This window comes from Sebastes umbrosus, chromosome 24, assembly GCF_015220745.1.
Source record: "Sebastes umbrosus isolate fSebUmb1 chromosome 24, fSebUmb1.pri, whole genome shotgun sequence".
NCBI lineage: Eukaryota > Metazoa > Chordata > Actinopteri > Perciformes > Sebastidae > Sebastes > Sebastes umbrosus.
Window position 1 is genome coordinate 6,681,678 of NC_051292.1, and position 20,287 is coordinate 6,701,964.

Sequence of the window (20,287 nt, forward strand, 5' to 3'; positions counted from 1 at the left end):
CTCTGTGTATCTATCCATGCCTGTAATTTAAAACAGTCTGCTTCATAGATGATCCATCTTTCAAATTCAGACTGACTTTTGATTGTTTAAAATGTTTAAAAATGTACTTTTTTTCTTTTAATCGCAAAGCCACAGCAGCAACTTTAATTTCAGCTCAGCAGAATAACACATTTGTTATCTCGCAATGAGTTATTTGATAAACGATATCGGCTTTTGAATACTTTAATCAGCCCTTCCTTCTTTCTGCACGGATTCATTTCCTGGTGAGCACTAATATTCTGTTATGTTATGATTACCACATTTTACTTCCCATAATTCCCGTCATCTCTCACGCCAGATAATACTGAAAGACTGGAGCGATGCGCCCCGTGCTTCCGCTCCCCTTTTGACGAGAGACCAAATTTGATCAATTATGCAAATGAGGCAAAACCCATTTTGTTTCTTGCTCCGTTTAGACTCCAACTTCCTTCCCCTCGCCTCTGCCTCGCGAAAACAAATAACTTTTAGAACAAGCGTCATCTCCCAATTACGCTTTAATTCTCATACAGCGAGCATGGTGACATTCAGACTCAATATGCCAGCTGATCAGTGATGCAAAACGTGCCGCTCTTATTGAGTTTTTACCCACCGCAGTGACTCACGTGTTCTCTAAACGTTAAGAGAATTCGACATACAGCATGTGTTTCTCTGTTGGCGCTTTTATGTCTCATGTATTCTGCATGGAACTTGCATTATTCAATGACATATTGGTGCATAGGCTTTTGCTTCATAAATGGATAACTTGCCTTCTTGTAACCAAAATGACTGCGGAAGTTCAATCTCTTTTTGCTGAGACAACCTTCCTTTTTTTCCCCTAACGCCCATCATAACAAGGCATGTAATGGTGTTTTACCCCGAGGTTGAACCTCATAGCAATCCCCGAGAACAAAGGCATCAAAACCACCCATGTGATCCAAGATGACTCACTCAAGTGACTGATCTTCTTTCTGAAGTTTTAACTTCATTGTAACACTATGTTCAGTTAGCAGCCGGCCACGGTACTGCATCTTTTAACTGAATATTCTGCAGCTGATGTGTTCGGGTTCATTTTTAGAATTACTTCAGGATACATACCGTCAATGTATCCTCATACAACGGTTCGCATGATATCTTACAAAAAGTTATTCCTCATTTCATCCAGCAACGCGTGTCAATTTCCGCTTGTTGCAAACATGCAAACAGTCTTTTCAAAATAGACTTCCGTCTTCACAGGAAACAACTTGGTTAGATTTAGGCAACAAATCTACTTAGTTAGCTTTAGGAAAGATAGAATTGGTTATGTTAAGAAAAATATTGACTGGATTAGGTTTAAGCAACAAAACTATTTAGGTTTAGGAAAGATCGACTAGATTAGGTTTAGGTAACAAAACCACTTAGTTAGGTTTAGGCTACATAACTACTTAGTTAGGTTTAGGAAAAGATTGCCTAGATTAGGTTTAGGCAACAACACTACTTAGTTAGGTTTAGGCAACAAAACTACTAAATTAGGTTTAGGAAAAGATTGCCTAGATTAGGTTTAGGCAACAAAACTACTTAGGTTTAGGAAAAGATCATCTTGGTTAGGTTTAGGAAAAGATTGACTAGATTAGGTTTAGGCAACAAAAATACTTAGTTAGGTTTAGGAAAAGATCATGGTTTGACTTAAAATAACTCGGTATCCTGGGCAAAAGGTTTTTTGACCCACCCATCCACCCCGACCTCCTCCCTATGCAGCATTTGTTGCTCTTTCTACTTCCTGACTCACAATTATGTGGATTACATGATTTTGTGGGATATATATGAATTACAATGCATTATTTGTCATGGGTATAGCTACGAACAGTGTGTGAGAACAGCCTAATAGTGTAGAGAGAGAGGTGTCAAACCTCCAGGTTGTTCCTTTAATTTGTCCCCCATCTGTAGGTCTACATTATGGAAATGTCCATATCGACTCTATTCAAACATGGCAGGATTAGTGCTGGACTCACAGAGCTCATGTGATGAGCTAAGTTCACAGCCCTTTTTCCTCAGTCAGCACGGCGGGAGCTCTGCTGTGAGTAATCATTGGAAATCATCAAGGGAACATAAAACCTATTTGAACCCGTTGACTGAGTGACATAGCTTGATTACCAACCCTACAGAGTCTGTGCATCTCACTACCTCCCCTGTTAATCCCCTCGTGGATTTCATCACTTTTTTTAGATATGACATGTCGAGTTCTGCTGCCAGTTTGACGCCATATCTCGGTTTTGGCTCTCATTTGTTCCCTTTGCATTTTAAATAATACAGAAGACAACATAGGAGGATGCCAGGCAACCAGCAGAGACTCGAGGAAGTTACCCAGCCAAGAAATAGTCAGGGACAAAACTCCCCCCAGATTCTCAGCGCAGCATTTACAGAAAAACAACTCTAAATTTAAAACATGTTACATTTCCAGTACATTTCCAGCATTAAGTGCAACTGATGTTGTTCGCCTAATAGATAAATGCTCACGGATGCATTCACTTGTATAGTGTATGCTAAAGTATCTGCATAAAACGCCAACACATGGGTGATTTTGGCATCTGTGTTCTCATTATATAAGAAGCTTGAAAAACAATGTATTTCTTTAAGTGATGGCTAAGCTTAAAATACCTACAGATTCAACCACTTACATCCTGTCATGGAAGTGCATGAGGATGTTTCACAAACACAGTCATACTGCACATGCCTCTTAGGAAGTGCTACACTCAATAATTGATCCCTCTGGCGTTTTTTTTACTACATACAGTGAGTGATTTTAGTCCTTGCAGAACAGAAGGAAAGTTAAAAATATCTTGCATTATCTTGCATTTTGTATTCTCTCGCTCTCGCACACACACACTGGTATTCTGGGTGAGGTTTCCAACAGGGAAGGAGACAGCCACTGTGGCACAAATGAATGAAACATGACAGAAAACATTTGGAATTAATGAATCCTTGTCATTTATCTTTAATGACAGTTGCTGAAAGTGGTGACATTGTATTTAGTTGCATACATTTGTTTTGCATTTGTAATGAGGAGATGGTTCCAAGTTGTGATTTTCCACATTTGAGCGTCACATTAGTTATAATCAGTGGGCAACCTCCGGGTCTGAAAAGTGAAGCCAATGCGGAAGTGCCTTAAACTTGCATTCTTTCTAATATCCAACAGGGGGCGACTCCTCTGGTTGCAAAAATAAGGCTGATAGTATAGAAGTCTATGAGAAAATGAGCCTACTTCTCACTTGATTTATGACCTCAGTAAACATTGTAAACATGAGTTTATGGTCTCAATCACTAGTTTCAAGTCTTCGTCGATACAGCATGATGTTCATTTAGTAAATTATGGTCCCATTTAGAGTCAAATAGACCATAAAGCAGGGGATGCTTTAAGGCGTGGCTAACTTGTGATTGACAGGTTGCTACCACGGCGTTGTCTGGTCTAGGTGTTGTCCGTGTTTTCGTCTTACAACTTTAACAGTTTCACAGTGTGTTTTCAGTTCATGAAAGTTAATTGTAACATTTTGGTCGCCAAAAAAATATCTTATTCAGCGTCCGGTTGTACTTAGCTCCACTCTCTCGTGTCACTTCTGGTTGCAAACAACCAAGATGGTGACGGGCAAAAACCAAGATGCCGACGACCAAAATGCCAAACTCGAGGCTTCATAACCGTAGTCCACAAACCAATGGGTGACATCATGGTGAATACATCCACTTCTGACTTTAACTAGGATACAACTAAGGGATTGGAAAAAGGCGAAATTGACAAATAAGATTCAACTACATACAGTCAAAAAGATGTGTAAAGATAACTTGAGTGACAAGGCACGTGACGGATGAGCTCACTCTGACTTCAGCATGTTTGCTGATACATCTGTTTGCTAAAGACTCCAGTGGAGTGATTAGTTCTGCTCCAGATACTATCACATAATACTTAAGTGCCGCTTTGTGTCGTCAAAGCCACGCTGTCACACACACACCCAATGTACTGTAAACCTACATACAGTACAGTACGCTTACTCACACATGCATGCACTTGCACTGGGATGCTTGTATGTGTGTCATTCCAACACTGATTGAGCTATTACTTCCCCTACTTGTAAGTGCATTATTTCTCAACAGTGCACCCTAACTGCACTCTTTGTTTCCTTTTTACTGCGAGATTTCCATCCCGACATCATGATTGAAGAAACCAGACATGAGTGTTTTCCTATTCATCGTAATGATCACCGTCCTCCTGTGTAATCTTGTTTAAGGAGCGTTCGGCGACGCTTGTTCTGCCGCGGTTATTTATAGCCTGCGGAATTACGCTTCAATGTTCGGTGCAGATGTTTTCCAGCCCGAATGTGTGTTCGACACGGGCCGAATGCACCCAGCGACAAATGCATTTAGCGTCTATTCACATGCCGGATTCTTCTGCAAGCAGATACACACGCACTGTGATCTTTCTTTAACCTTTAAAATTGACTCGAGCCAAATAGACGGAGGTAGTCGATGCCCGGCCGTCATTACATCGCGCGAGTACGGTCAACCAACCAGAAACTAAGTGGGTGTGAAACTCCCCATAGGCATGACCTCAGTGGACGCACTGCTCCCCAGTCCAAATATGAACAAGATTAAAGGGCTTTGACACAGAAAGCTAATTTATTTTTTAAGAACAAATAATGTTATATGCACACATTGAGTTTTTTTTACTGAAACCACTGGATCACCACCAGTGTTTACTTTACAAAATAGTGTTTGTCTAGAAAATCCAAGCCCTGACTTTTCATTTTCTTCATGACAGACTAGGAATTGAAGGTGAATGGTGAGTAATTGCCTTTAGTTGTCTCTGGGGATCCATCTGTTTGATCTTGGTCTTTAAGCTGCACCTCAGAGCTTTTAATGTGCAGCCAAAAGGTGCATATTGAAATGGAAATTATGTGTCTTAAAGTTCCTGTGGAGCTTTAGGCCAAATACAGAAATCATCGATTCAAACACCAGCATAAACATAATTCAAACAGACACTCGTCACATTTATTTTAACAACATAATTCAAAAACTCTGCTCTGCTGCCCTTTTGTGTTTTCTGCCCCGCGGTTCCACCGGGCTTTATGTGACATTTGCAAAGAATCAATGGGGGAGTTGTGCTGTGGACTGTGTGTTGTTCGACAGAGACTGTACCGCTGCGCTGCAAAAGGTTGCAAAGCAACACTGTAAAGTGTTTTAGGTCGGACACAGATGCAGTGGCACAGTGACAGGTTGTAGACATAACTGACCTACAAGCAAGATAACCTTAGCAATATATGTTTCCTCACTTTCCTGATACGACTGAAGGTATTTTTCTTCCCCTTGATTCACCTTGTGTAGTTTTTCTATTTTGACCTGGCCTTGTAACGCCTATCTTTTAGAATTTTTAGTGAGTAAATGTAAGTTTATCCCAAAGACAAAAGGTAATATATCATCTAAAGCAATACTTCTAGCTGAACAAACCCAATCCCCATTTGCATTGTTAGAGACTTATTGATCCTTGTTTCAGCATTTTCATCACACCGGCAATCCTATTCGTCAATCAAAGCTTTGACTTACACGCCTCCCAAAGGGCGGCACATAATTTGCAAAACAGACATTTAAATTGTCTGAATAAATGTTAAATGTCTATACCTGTATTTATCCATAAAGTATGTTTTTTAATCTATACTTTCATAATTAGTGGATTGATGTAATGGCAAGTAAGTCGTTACATGTAACACACTCTATCCCCATCTTATATGTACAATGGCACCCGCTTCGAATGTTATCAGGCCATTAAATGTGCGTTATCAGTCGCTACAAGCCTCATAGATATGGGTCAGTAGGGGCCTACCACGTTGTAAAAGTGAAAGAAAAACTTAATTAGGTTTATGCAACAAAACCACTTAGTTAATTTTAGGGGAAAATATTATGTTTTGGCTTAAACAAACTAAGTTTCAAAAGTGAAAGTGAAACTTCATGCTTGTGAACACAAAGACAACTACATGTTCTCTGTCTTGTGTGTACCATCCATCAACCCGGACCTCCACCCCATATGGAGTCTCACGCTGTCTATACTAAAGCGCCTGACTTCCACTTCTGCTCCTGTCATAATTACTACATCGCTAGATGTCGCTGTCGTGTTCTCTGTTACCTTGTTTCGGTGATCTACCATGTGAATAGATGATAAAACCTACTATTGGGTGTAGTAGGCCCCTATTAACCCACATCTATGGTGCTTATAGCAACTGACAACGCCTATTTAATGGCTTGATAACAGTCTAATCGACTGACATTCTGCAGCATCCATCTTTAAACATCTGTTTAATCGATTTTATTTAACTTATTTATATTCCGTTTCCGTGTGCTTCTATCCTCTGCCAGAGATCCTATATATCTTAAACTCCCTCACTGGCATCTATAGAGGCTTCATCTGATATTATCTTATCTTATAAATGAACACACTTGCTGTCCTCCGACCCAAACGCTGCTCTCCCCCGCTGCAGAAAAACTTTCATCCTGAAGAGAAATGGGGCTTTTTTGGGGAAAAACTTGTCTCAAGCTGTTAAATGCCATTCGCAGTGCAGTTAAGGACGGTCGTTGAGCGGCGTATGTGTGTGTCTCGCCACGGTCAAGAGACTGGCCAGCAGACTGTGGAACAATCCAAATCTTCACATTGGGAAGACAGGGTCTGGTACACTCAGGGTGAAGAGTCAAGAGGAAGAAATGATAACAAACGAGTAGACAAATAGAGCTGAGGCCTTTAAAAGTCAGAGTGTTTACAGACTACTTGTGTGTTTCAGTCAATGCGAGCTTCATTGTGAAACAAGGACGCGGTGGCTGGAGGTTTAACCACGCCAGACAGCTGTCATTGATGCAGCTGACTGTGTACTTATTGACATAACTCTGGCATGTCTTTGTGCTTGTATATCGCTGTGTGTATAAGTAGATAGAAAGATAATTTTTTTGGCGTTGCATTGACTTTGAAAATCAGTATTCCCATCCTGAACAGAATAGAAGAGGAGCTGTCCGTGGTGCTGAATCCAGCTGAATGAAAGCACCTACTTTGATGTCTTTGTAAGGAGTAGCTTTTTTATGTGCGCTTTTAATTGATTCCATCATCGCAAGCCGTCGGCATGTTTCCGCATCAGTAGTGCCGGCCAGCGTTTGTAAGGAGTTTCATCTCTAGAGGGTATAAAGATCCAAATCCCACTAATCAGCTCAAGTACAGTTCACTCTTTATTATGATCTCAGAGGAGCGTTAATTTGCAAGGGGAGAAGACTTTATAGCGCCGCACAGTGCAACATGACAAATGCAACGTTTACCCGCAACCATAAAATAGCAGAAGAGCGGTGAGTCACTCCCTCTGCAGTTAGTGATGTGGATATTATAGCAACTTGGTGGCTTAAGGGAACAAATGATAGCATATGGTGGAGTATTATGTACCAGATGTGAGAGTTTTTTTGTTTTAACTTTTTAAATTTCCTTTTGAGATCTTCAATATCAGCATTTTTTGCTTTTGTATTTCAGATTAACGGCATACTGAGTGTGAATATTAGACCATTTCCACCAACGCAGATGTTTTTTTCGGCAATTCAATGGTGTTGTGTTCATTGACGTCTTTGAGCTTTGTTAGTGCTTGTGGTGAACTACTGTTGCTGCTGAGCTAGTGGATACAAAGTTGGGACCATGCTAGCTCTAGTCAGTCACAATAACTCTCCAAGCTCCTTTCTGTCTCTGTTCCGGGCCATTTCATCCAATAAAGAGTGAATGAAGAGGTATAAAAAGCTCTCTTAAGCCAACGACCTTGCTAACTGACATTTAGCGGACTGACAGTTAACAAGCTACCTAAAAGGACAATAACTTAATGGGACATTTAAAACACGTATTCGTACCATCGACTCGTGTCTCGTAACTGCCTATACTCCAACAGGAAAGGTCAAACAAAAGTGAATGATGCAACCAAACGGCAACCGATGCTGAGGAATGAAGCCAACATGGAATTGCCAAAATTTGCAGCTCTTCAATTGGCCGCTTGAGGCCGGTTCCAAAAGCGAGTCAATCCCCAGTGACCTCCATGTTAAAACACCCAACTTTACAGCAGAAATAAACATGTGAAGCATCTGTCGGCCTAGTTTTTGCGGTATGTCTCGCACCGTTGGCTCCAGTCTGAGGCTAAGTGGTGAGTGAGAGTGAAAATGTCCGGAAAACGCCGCTTTGTTTCATGTGCGTATCATAACAACGGCTTGTATATCCGCAGTCCTCGGTCTTCCGGTTTTCCTTTTTGAATGACAAATACAGACTACTGTCGCCTACTGGTGTGGAGAGTCTTTCAGCTGTAGTCTTTGCGGTGTGTTCAAGTGCCACTTGTTGGCCAAGACAAAGGCGACGTGAGGCAACGCAACAGTCGGCCTTCATCGACGCTAGTTCTTTTATGTCGGGTTGGTGTTTCTGGGTCTTAAAGTTAGGCATAATGGTTGAGTAGTCACTGCCAAGATAGCAACGGCCGGAGTCACCCACTTTGAGCTTCACAACGGGTGTTCAGAAACCTATGGGTGACGTCACGGAGACTATGTCCATATTTTATACAGACTATGGGTGCAACCAAGCTAAGAAGCTACCATAGCTTCTTCCATTTCGGACTCTAGTTCTCCGTTTGCCTTGCTATTGGTCAATGGTGAAAATATATTTGTGTATCAAAATGTACTAAAATTTACTTTGCAGCAGCTCCATTGAAATGACTTGATTTTGCCTTAATAAAACAAACAGAAATATGCTAAAAATGAGTCAAACTGGATAATGAAGTGAAGCAAAATAGCAGTTCAGGCTTGCAATCAGGAGCTTGAATGCTTCAGCTTTCTAAATGATGGATCCTGTCCAAAGTCTTGACGGCCTCGTGCTACTAATGGTTGTTGTGAAAGGAAATCTGAATGTGGTCTTCAAATGGTAAATGGGACAGCTTTTCAGTTTCAGATGGATGGTTGGAAAAGGAAGCATGAATCATCTGAATGGATGGATCCATTATCTCTTCAGTTTACGAGTGCATAGAGAGAATATTTGGTTTCCGAAGCCTCTTCTGCAAATTAACAACTTTGTGAAACTCTTGTTGTTTTTTTCTGCTCGGCTTCTTTTTTTCATTCCATTATGCTTGTTTAGCAAACATCTGCACTCCGCAAGATGTTCAGAGAGCATACAGAATGGAGCTTAATGTTCAAGTGGTTACATAAAAAGAAAGTGTGTGTGCATGCTTGTGTGTGTGCAAAACTGCACTGAGAGCCAAAGCATGTTGTTTTCAGATAGTAAAGCTATATAAAGCAAGCAAGAGCACTTCTTCCAGGGCAACTTTTTAACAACGCACACCAATGTTTCATTTATGAACTGCGCAAAGTCATGGAGAAAGACTGAGTGAGTAGGAGAGAGTGGGGAAAAAGCCAACAAATGGAAAGAGGTTGAGGATTGGACGGGAAGAAGGTCAGGCGATGGCTGGAGTTGTCTTGCTAGGAGCTATGAGTGCGTTAAGTTGGGACATTAATGAGCATAATGAGGAAGAGTGAGGAAAGAGGCTCCATTAGAAAGCAAATTAGGGAATTTCTAGTGACAGATCAATGCCCGATTGGACAATCCTACTGACAACAATACAAATCCAGTTAATTCAGCTTTGGATGGAACTGTGTAATCGTGCCACATTATGTAATAAATCATTTGATATAGGGCTGCTACTAATGATTATTTTCATTATCAATTCATCTGACGATTATTTTCTCGATTAATGATTTATACATGTCGGATAATTATGAATTCTCAGAGCCAAAGGTGACGTCTCAAAGTTTACTGAGGTAATAAATCAAGTGAGAAGTAGGCTCATTTTCTCATAGACTTCTATACAATCAGACTTATTTTTGCAACCAGGAGAGTCGCCCCCTGCTGGCTGTTATAAAGAATGCAAGTTTAAGGCACTTCTTTATTGGCTTCACTTCTATTCACTCTATTGTTAGCAAAGTTTGTTTTTTTGCCGCATTTTAAAGTCATGAGAACGGATGGATGACACGACTTGATGAAGTGTCTCTATTTACATTTTGTCCTCCTATTTACACTGCAGTGCTACGATTCACTTGGCATTCATCATCGCACAATCTAACTCAAAATGCATACCGCCTGTCTGACACAGATTGCAGCTGACATTTTATCATCGCAGTGTGACATGCAATTAACCTGTAAACTGTTATCTCACAGTGTTTATGGGGTATAAGTCAGCTACACCATGTGCTATATGTTTTTTCTATGGTATCTTTAAACTACAACCAAAGAAAAACTCCTTTTTTCCCCCTCTTCTTGGGCCCTTTAAACCAGAACCAGGGTGATTTTAACGGAGCCTCAAGCTAATTTTGAAGATACGTTCCTGAAATATGCACAGAGTAACTTCAGGCTAACTGCGGAGTTTTTATAGAAAGTTATTTTTCTTTTCTTTTTCTTTTTTATGAACTTTGCGCATTCAATAGTGTGAAATCACAGCAAGTAGAAAGTCTCTTTGCATCTCAAGTCGCTGGAGCTGAAACACCTTTGATTGGAGTAGATTTTCCTAAAGCACTTAAGTCATTATATCAGTGTGTAAAGAAAATACTTTTCTGTTTATTGCAGATTCAGCTGAAAGAAATGACCCAAACCCTGATGTACATTTTCTATGTGTTTTTCACTCCTCCACCCACCACTTAACCTACATGTCCCTGTATGCTGAGAGAGGTCCTCAGCTCCGCCAGCGTGCAGCAAGGACACTCAGCAGCTGAGCTTTTAAAAAGACGACAAAAAAAGTTGTGGCTTAAATTACCCTAGTTGTTCTGTAGAGTGTAAAGTGGTGAGAATTGGCTCTGGTGAGCATTGTCATAATGTAGGCTAAAGCATCTTGGGAGAGCTCTTTGCTTTTTGTGCAAATCCAGTCAGTCTTGATAAAGATCTTGAGGGGTTTTTACAAGACATTAAGCTTGTGTGTGTGTGGTCTATTCAAAAAAGGAAGGTCAAACTAAATTATTTTCACTCCCAGCAGTAGTTATATGTAGCCCAGCCATTGGCAGAAACAGTCCTTTAAATGGCCTCAATCCTGAGGCTGGATCTTTGAAATGCTACAGCGTCTTGTTTAAAGGGATAGTTTGGGTGTTTGGAAGCGGGGTTGTATGAGGTACTTATCCATAGTCAGTGTATTAGTATATGGAGGTCGGCACGCCACGAGTTTGGAGAAACAGGCAGAAGTACCGGCATAGGAGCAAAGCAATGTACTGCTGTGGACGGGGCCGGCAGCAAAGCATATTTCAGCCACCGAAAATAATCAATATCAGTCTAAGTGTACGCTATATTTAGAATATTTTCTCTGCTTTACCTTGCCGTTTGACAGCCCTTTCCAATGGGGAACTGAAGTTGTTGTATCCATCTACTGTATGCTCTCGCCAAAGCCACCAGACTCCATTCAAAAAAGGTAAAATTACTGTTTTTTGCAATGGAGTCTGGTGGCTTTGGCGAGAGCATAGATAACGGCTTTGGTTCTCCGTCAGAAACATAAACCGTATAGCTGTCAGACAGCAAGGTAAAGCTGTGAAAATATTCTAAATATAGCGTACACTTAAACTGATATTGTTTTTTTAGGTGGCTAAAATACGTTTTGCTGCCGGCCCCATCCACAGCAGTACATTGCTTTGCTCCCATGCCGGTACTTCTGTCTGCTCCTCCAAACTGGAGGTGTGCCAACCATCATCTACTGTAGGTTATACACTGATAAGTATCTCATACAACCCCACTTCAAAACACCCAAACTATCCCTTTAAATCCCTTTAAATTACAATTCAATTGAAAATGTGTGTTTGTAAAGATCAACGCAGAAATGCCCCAGTGACTCAGATCCCTCTCTGCTTCTGACTTTCATTTGAAGAGACAGAGTCAGACAGAGGCTGGCTAATGTTAGGGTTCAGTGGCAGAGTTCAAACTAGAAATTAGTCACATATCAGGTCAAAGTCTGGTAAATCTCAGAGGGAATAAACACATTGCATTGAACTCAAGCGGACATAAAGACCTATTTCTAGAGGGGTGCAGAATTCTCTGTGAAAGCCACAGTAATCATATTTACTGATGAAATGTAACAGAGAAAGAGGGATTATAATCTACTCTGATGGACTATTACATCATTAGGCTCATATGCATGCTGTACTATAGATATTACCTTGGCTGAACCCAGTGACGGATTACTTTACTTTACTGAATCAGAGCTGCAGCATACGAGAAATGTTTGTAGAGATGCACCCAGCGCTCAGTGTTTGAGGCTGTGCGTTCTTGCTGACTGGAGCATGTGGCGGCCGAGCGGGGAGGTCTGTGCCAGCTGGCTCCGCTGCTTTGATAGGGAGGTCTGACATATGATGCAGCAAAAAAAAAAAACTGACTAGCTCCAGTAACCTCCATCTTTGTTGCTAAAGAAGGACGGGCTTTTATTTGTGAAATATATTGGGGTGGAAAGTCGCAATGACGGTTCACTGACTGAAACTCTATTTCTCTCACACACTGAGAGGTTATGCCTCGTTGTGCAATACACCACTGTGATCCAATCCATAGTGTTTTAAACAATAATGAACAGACACAGACGATCAATATCTGTAATGGCGGTCTATGAGGGAGTAGCCAGGGCAAATCAATTAGGCAGGGGATTTTTAACGGCTGAAACAAATATAAGGATTGTGATTAGGTCAAAATCATTGAAATGAATCAAAATTTGCTGCTCTAAGGCAGTCTCTCTTTATGCTATCAACCCTGTTCAAATGAATCTATAATCTATGAAATCTGCCTAATAAGTTAATTACATACCACAGTTTTAATAGCTTCTGCCACGTTGGCAAATCCATTTTAAATGAGGCTTCTTTGTGTTAAATACATCCATAGGAGCCACCCTGACTTCGATGTATCCTAATACAACGGTTTGTATGGTATTTTTTTTTTTTTGTACGTTGTCCTACGAATGTCCAGCAACACACGTCAATTTCCACTCGTTATATGCAAACAGTCTTTTCAAAGTAAACTTCCCTCTTCACAGGAAACAACTTGGTTAGGTTTAGGAAAAGATCGTGGTTTGAGTTCAAATAACTACGGAAGTGGCGTTACTTAAGTGCGGAAGTTACGTGAGAAATGAGTCATTGTTTGGGTTCAAATAACTACGGAAGTAGCGTTACTTAAGTACGGAAGTTACGCAACAAATAAGTCAACGTTTGGGTTAAAATAACTACGGAAGTGGCGTTACTTAAGTACGGAAGTTACGCAACAAATATGTCAACGATGGGGTTAAAAAAGCTACAGAAGTGGCGTTACTTAAGCGCGGAAGTTACGTGACAAATACGTCAACGTTTGGGTTAAAATAGCAACGGAAGTGGCGTACTTAAGTACGGAAGTTACGTGACTAAATGTCAATGTTTGGGTTGAAATAACTACGGAAGTGGCGTTACTTAAGTACGGAAGTTACGTGACTAAATGTCAATGTTTGGGTTGAAATAACTACGGAAGTGGCGTTACTTAAGTGTGGAAGTTACGTGACAAATAAGTCAACGTTTGGAGTTACTCATTACCTAATGGTTCACTAGCAGTTAGTTCCTCATTCGTTCCCCAGTAACTACTCACATTTCTGTGTACCTTATTGTAAAGTGTTACCGAAAAATTGATTGAGTTTGTGTTGTGAAGTTTAGTTTTTGAGCTGTAGTGTGGACGACAGAGAGAAATCAATCCTTGGAGATAGAGAGAGGAACATGAATTGATCAGTTTGAAAGGAAAAAAAAGTACTTTTTAAAGTCAATACCGTGGCCTTTTCAGCAACCCCTTAGAAAAAAAGCACCCTGCCGCTTCTTTTGAATGCATATATTTGGATTTCGGGTATGTTGAAGGGAAACGCATCAAATAGGAGTCGCTGCTTCATAGTTCATCGAGGAGACAACTTTCATGATGCGAATGCAGGGGTTGCATTTATTTGTGTTGTGATCTGTCGATGTTTGTAAGTTTCTGCAGAGAGATTCTTTAGTCACCTTTTGCACTTTTAGAAATATACTTGTGTATAATAGGAAATAGGAATGTGTCCCTACATTCTGTATTCATGCTGATAGAGAGCAGTTTGGAGGCGAAGGACCTTGACCGTGTAGTAAATATCCATCCTTAAATGCCTTATTTCATTTACAATTAAGCCTTAAAGTGTCTTTTTTGCCACAAGGGATGGCAATAACAGTTGGACGGTCACTCAGCTATCATTTTTTTGTCCTGCCGGCAGAACCATCTGCCCTTTTCTGCCTCATTCAGACATAAAAAAAGACAATTTTGCTGGAGGAAGACCAAAAGTGATGAGTAAAATATTAATGCCATCCAGGTGAACTTTGAGAGTCAGTTTCCTCTTCCTCTGCGATGGAGCGATGTTTCCATACGCGTCGTTGCTCTCCGAAAAGCCTCTTTACTCCACATATACATGCACACACTCATTTTCTATCTCTCTCTCTCTCTTTCTCACACACACACACAGCATGGATTTGTTTTCTCTGTGATGAGAGGGATTATGGGATAAAGGAGGCGAGGCCACGGCAGTTTAGTTCAGTTCGGACCAAAGCTGCTCTCGGCAGCAGCAGCACAATGACAAACACAGATGAATGTCTGGCTGCACGCTGGAGATCCGCGCGGCCTCTGTATGCTTGGAGCGCGAGAAGAGCCTCTGATTGGGATTCTGAAGTGGCGTTGGCTGTGTTTTTCCTTCGGATGACTGAAGATCAGCAGAAGCAGAAGCGCCTGGCTGGAATCCGTGCGTGGCAACCGAATCGAGAGGACTCAGAAGCCAAAGAGTGTTGAAATGGGATCTATTGCCTTCTTTATTGTTTTCTGTAGTTTCATTAGTAAATGTGACTGAGAGGGTCCGCCAGCATCTTCACTGGAGCTTTTACGCCATTCACCTAAGGCCAATTTTTCTTCTTCACGCACTGCAAACCATGACATGACTGACTGATGCATTCGACCCATCAACGGCACAATATGGGAATCGATCAGCTGGATTCTTACGGTGATGACGTCCTCATCTAGTACGTATTTCCTTCTATTTAGAAGGGATAGTTTGGGTGTTTTGGAGTGGGGTTGTATGAGGCACTCATCCATAGTCGGTGTATTACCTACAGTAGATGGCGGTCGGCACGTCGCCAGTTTGGAGAAGCAGACAGGAGTACCAGCGTGGAAGCAAAACGATGTATTGCTATGGACAGGGCTGGCAAAACGTAGTTCAGCCACCATCAGTTCAAGTGTACGCTATATTTAGAATCACCGCTTTGTCTTGCCGTCAGACAGCCCTTTCCGATTGGGAACTGAAGCTGTTGAATCCATCTATGCTCTCGCCAAAGCTACCAGACTAATACCAGACATAACGTCTTCAGTTCCCCATCAGAAACCAACCGCCATCTACTGTAGGTAATACACTGACTATGGTGTACATCATTACAACCCCACTTTGAAACACCTGAACTATCCTCTTTAAGCATTCGTATTGACTGCAGAGCACGTGACCGATCAATTGGCGCCTTTGCTTGCAATGTGGAAAAGGCCCCAGAGCTCATGTAAAGCACACAGTGGAGAATATGCTGCGTAACAGCCTGAATCATGGCACTGGAACTGCCATTAATCTACCCGTTGTTACTGTAGCTATGCATCAGCTTCGCTATCATAGATTTCAGGTCAGGGCAATAAACTTGTCCGCGTGATTTTACGGCTGCGGGAGGAAGTGTTCTCCAAAAATAAATCAGATATGAGTAAAGGGCACGGATGCTTGAATTCGGCGGCATTTATCCGGCTTGATGATCTTTTTAGTGCATTTGTGATTATATCTGTGGGGGGTTTTTATGATCCGTGCATGATTAGTCACTGTAGCTTGTGAGAATTTTTAGGACGGTGGTCTAGGATGATCCTTATCCTCAGTCCTCAGTGATCTGCGATAACCGAATCAGCTGTCACATCAGTGCTTCTCCTCACCGCACGCGTTTAATTTTTGCAGAGCGCCGTCCATGCAGCTATCGATCGCCAATCTGCAGACCAAATGAGCCGTCGTTTGACCGCAGTCGATTGCACTAAGCAGTGCTATCTCACACCGCGAGGAGCCACACACACAGAGAGACAAGAGGTCACGCTAATTGGGCTGAGAGGGAATCTAATCAGAGTGTTGGCATCCAGAGAGAGGAGGAAACAAAAATTATAAATTCACCTTTGATTCTTCTCTTAAATGATTTAACACTTGACATAAGTAGATGCATTTGCTGGGATGTTTATGTATGAGGTTCTGTTCTCTGTGGATCGTCTCCCTGCATAGAAGCCTTCCAATCAATCTAAAAATGTGTTGCAGTTTTTTAAAAAGTTGAAACCAGTAGTTTATGTATTGTTTAATACTTGAGAAGTGACTATGATTTAAGATACTGGTCTTTGTTTGTCTATATTTCCTAAAAACAAACTACGTAGGAATCAAGTGGATTTACTTCACTGCTCAGAATGTGTTTGAGACTAAATCACAAACTTTGATTAAAGGTGGGGTTAGCCCTCGTCGGAGGAACTGGTGGGACTGGCGGGACGGGAAATGCAGTGCAATGATACCTCCCATAAGAGTCTACGACAAACGGTTCATGGGTTATGGAGGAAGGCGTGGCTAAATTGCTGGGGGCGTTGGATTATGTCACCAATGAAACAGCAACAGCAACAATCTACTGAGTGCAATGATGCTTCCCGCAAGAGTCTATGACAAAGGGTTCATGGGTTATTAAAGGGGGCGGGGCTAAAGTGTGGTGTGCGGGGCTATATTGTCATGTTAAAGTCCTCAAGCCTGGACCCTTATCATGATATGTTGAGCAGATTGGACAAAGTGTGCTGAAGTTACAATAATTTTCAACACTTTTATGGCGAAAGGCGCTTTTCGGCGCCATGCCAAGCCAACGATATTGTATGGAAACGCAAATATTTGACACATTTTAATCGCAAAGGTCTTTAGATAATAATTACCAAATTTGATGTCGACCTGATTAAATATGTAGGAGGGGTTTGTTAAAGTGCAGCATCTTGAAATGTAAAAAAAAAGCCCTAAAAAACAATATGGCCGACTTCCTGTTGGGTTTACGGTATACCTCCAAAAGACTTTTTTGTGCGTCTCCACATGTTACACATACCTACCAAATTACTACTAAATAGAGGGCGCTAGCGAGTCATTTTACAACTTTTCGAAACACCGTAAGCTTCTCAAAACTGCGGTTTATTTGAGACAATAATAACTCCTTCCGTTTGAACAGGGTCTCCGCTATTTTGGCCCTAATTATCTTCCACAGAAACATGACAAAAACATGATATGTGTCGATCAAATGCTGATTTTGTTTTTGCTTTGTTTCAGCCATAAGAGCAAAATGTCGGGCTGGCCTCCCCCTGGCCCAGGCTCCTGGGGCGGACTGCAGGGTCCTCCGTACAGCTGGGACAGCATGAACAGCACCAGGGAGGGACGGGACTGCCTCACCAAGTACGTACTCTATTATCACAAACACTGGCACGCGTGTGCTTACATGTTTAGATGATGCATCATCATTATCCCCACACATATGGTTGCATTATGATGATCCGCTGGAGAATAACATTATGAGTATAAAGCAGATTTATCAGACTTCTAACGAATACTCTTGAGGAGAAAAATCACTCTATTTTAATCATACTTTTATGAGCTGGTGTTACGGGTATCGTTTCATCTAGCCCCTTCCTCCCGACACATGCACAAAAAGACAGCCTTTGTTCAGATAATTTTTGCATTCCACGTGTGTGCGCGCTGTGTAAATTTGTTATGCTGGAAGAAACTTCTCAGCCGGGCGTCGAGGGCTCGGCATACAGAACGTTGTGCACAATGAATCCGGCTACATGTAAACACTCAGACTCTGTGTGAGGCAGACGGGTCTGATTTTGATAAAAGCTGCGATCCAATTAACTCGCATTGACATGGCGGTTTGATGCACAAATTGCTTTATGCGGTGGTAAAATTATACTGCGAATTAATTGACAATGGATGCACATGTGCTGTTTGTTTCCTTTCCTCTTCTTCTCCACTCTCTTTGGTTTTCCTTCTTCTTACTTCTACTTCTTTCTGAACTTTTCATCCTTCCTTTTATCTCCCATATCTATTATCTTCGGCCTCCTCCCGTCTCCTCCGTTTTCTCGTCGACCTTTTCCCTCCCTCCTGTCCTCCTCTTCGCTTTGACCCCGTGACATCAATTCCCCTCTCCTGCTCTCTCCGCTTTCCAAACGCTGGTTTTTCTGGGCTTCACTGGACAAATTCAACACTGATAAAGTAACTCATTCAACACCGGGGCCCACGAAGATGACTCTCAATAATCCTCCTGCTCTCCTGTCCTCTCTCCTCCTATACATCCATCTTTTCTTGCCTCTCCTCCTTCATTTCCCTTCTTTCTTCGTTTTATCGCTCATCTTTTCCGCCTCTTTGCCGCCACTCCCCCTCCTCTCTCCTCATGATGGGGGAAGTCACAAATATGACGGAGGAGACAGCTCCGGTTATGTGGCTTCGTTCTCAGAGAAAAGCTGCTGGCTTTAGAGGAGGTGACACAGATTGAGTATCACAATTGGATTTCTGCAAGACGGAGAAAGACGAGAGAAAAGAGAGCGGGAGAGTGAGTAGAGCCAATAGTTGATTTAACTGTATTGGACAGATAGATCCCCTAACCTCACCTAACGTGGTCTAGCAGGTTTGTCAATGCTGCTCTCTACTCAAGTGTTTTTGAATTCCCTGAAATATGCATAGCTAGGCTGTATTCATAGCAGACAGCGTTAGCTAGCTAGCATATAGTCGATCTATGCACTCTGATGCCAATAAACCAATAGGCGGAAAGTTGACCTCATGACATCCCTCTCATTTATATAATGAAGAATAAATGCTTAAAGAAATGTAAGAAAAAATATGGAAATAAATAATTTTGGAGAAATAAATTAGGAGGGGGAATATGCAGAAATAAATTAATGCAGAAATAAATACAGAAATGTAATTATGAATAAATAAAAATAAAAAGTAAATGCAAAAATAAATAATTTATAAGTAACAAATAAAATAATAATGGGAAAATTAAATAGAAGAGTACATAGATAAGGGAATTATTACAAAAATAAATAAATATATATGCAAATTAAAACAGCAATATCAACGTATGTCATATTTTATCAATCATTTAATTCCTACATTAATTTGTAATATTATTTTTGATACATTTAATGACATATTTATTTATTTATCACATCTTTTATTTTCATTTATTTATTTTTGATTATGGCATTCTTCGTCCTCCATATTATTGTGCCTAATTTAATTGGTTTTACAGTTTTATTTCTTAATGGGCTATACTCAAAACAACTTAGAAAATAGTGACAAAATCCCAAATAGAAAAATCTATTTACCCATATCAACACATGATTTACACCTTGAGTATTTTTCCATATTTGAAGAACAGTTTTGCATTAGTGTTGAGTGGATAAGTGATTTTACAGTGTGTGTGTGTAGAGTAACCAGCGTATGCCTGCCTTTGTGGTTGCTCATTAAAATGGATAGTTGCAGGTGTTTGCTCAGGAGCTTATCTGTGTGTGCTTTATAAACGCTGCCAGCTGTTCTGGTGCAGCAGCTGACACCCAACCCCTTTTTACACTAATTCTAACTTACATTACTCCACGTGGATCATAAATGCTTGAATATAAAAAAACGACTCATTGAAATCTGTGCTTTTTATCTAGAAAAACGGCAGCTCCCCCAGGTCACTTGTATTTGATTACAGATCAGTACTGCCTCCCCCAATATGGCGGCGACGTTGACGTATGATCCAAAGGCCAATGCATATATATCTATGATTATCACCACAGCATCAAATCCAACATCGCCATAAATCACTTCTTCTCACTGATACGCAAAACAGAAAAACCTGACCAAAGTAATATCGTCTCAGTATATATCATGATATAACCCAGCGCGTCTTATATGCACAGTGGTGCCAGGTGGTTAAGACTAGGTTAGCTAGGTCTATTAAGCTTGTTATGTAACTGTAATGTACTACTCATTACTCATGGTCCATTGAAGTCCTTTGAAACTTGCTCTTGATAATGCACTTTAACCTTGAATGCAATGTTATTCACACCATTTTTTTCCAGTTCCTGGCTACAAAAATATAGTGTAGGCATCTAAACCCACTTAAGATTACAATATTGGTCATGGTTATTGGTCAT

At 41.0% G+C, this 20,287-nt stretch overlaps 1 protein-coding gene across 4 annotated transcripts in view; it reads left to right on the forward strand.

The window, feature by feature from the left end:
- The window catches only part of LOC119483593 (FERM and PDZ domain-containing protein 4-like), a 76,486-nt gene that overhangs the window by 34,204 nt on the left and 21,995 nt on the right, over window positions 1-20,287 (forward strand). For 3 of the 4 annotated variants that reach the window (XM_037761817.1, XM_037761819.1, XM_037761820.1), the window contains exon 2: window positions 17,418-17,540. In XM_037761817.1, coding sequence (XP_037617745.1) covers window positions 17,418-17,540 — 123 coding nt within the window. Of the gene's footprint in view, window positions 1-14,490; window positions 15,085-17,417; window positions 17,541-20,287 lie in introns of those variants that run through there. The other variant, XM_037761818.1, reaches the window with a different exon arrangement.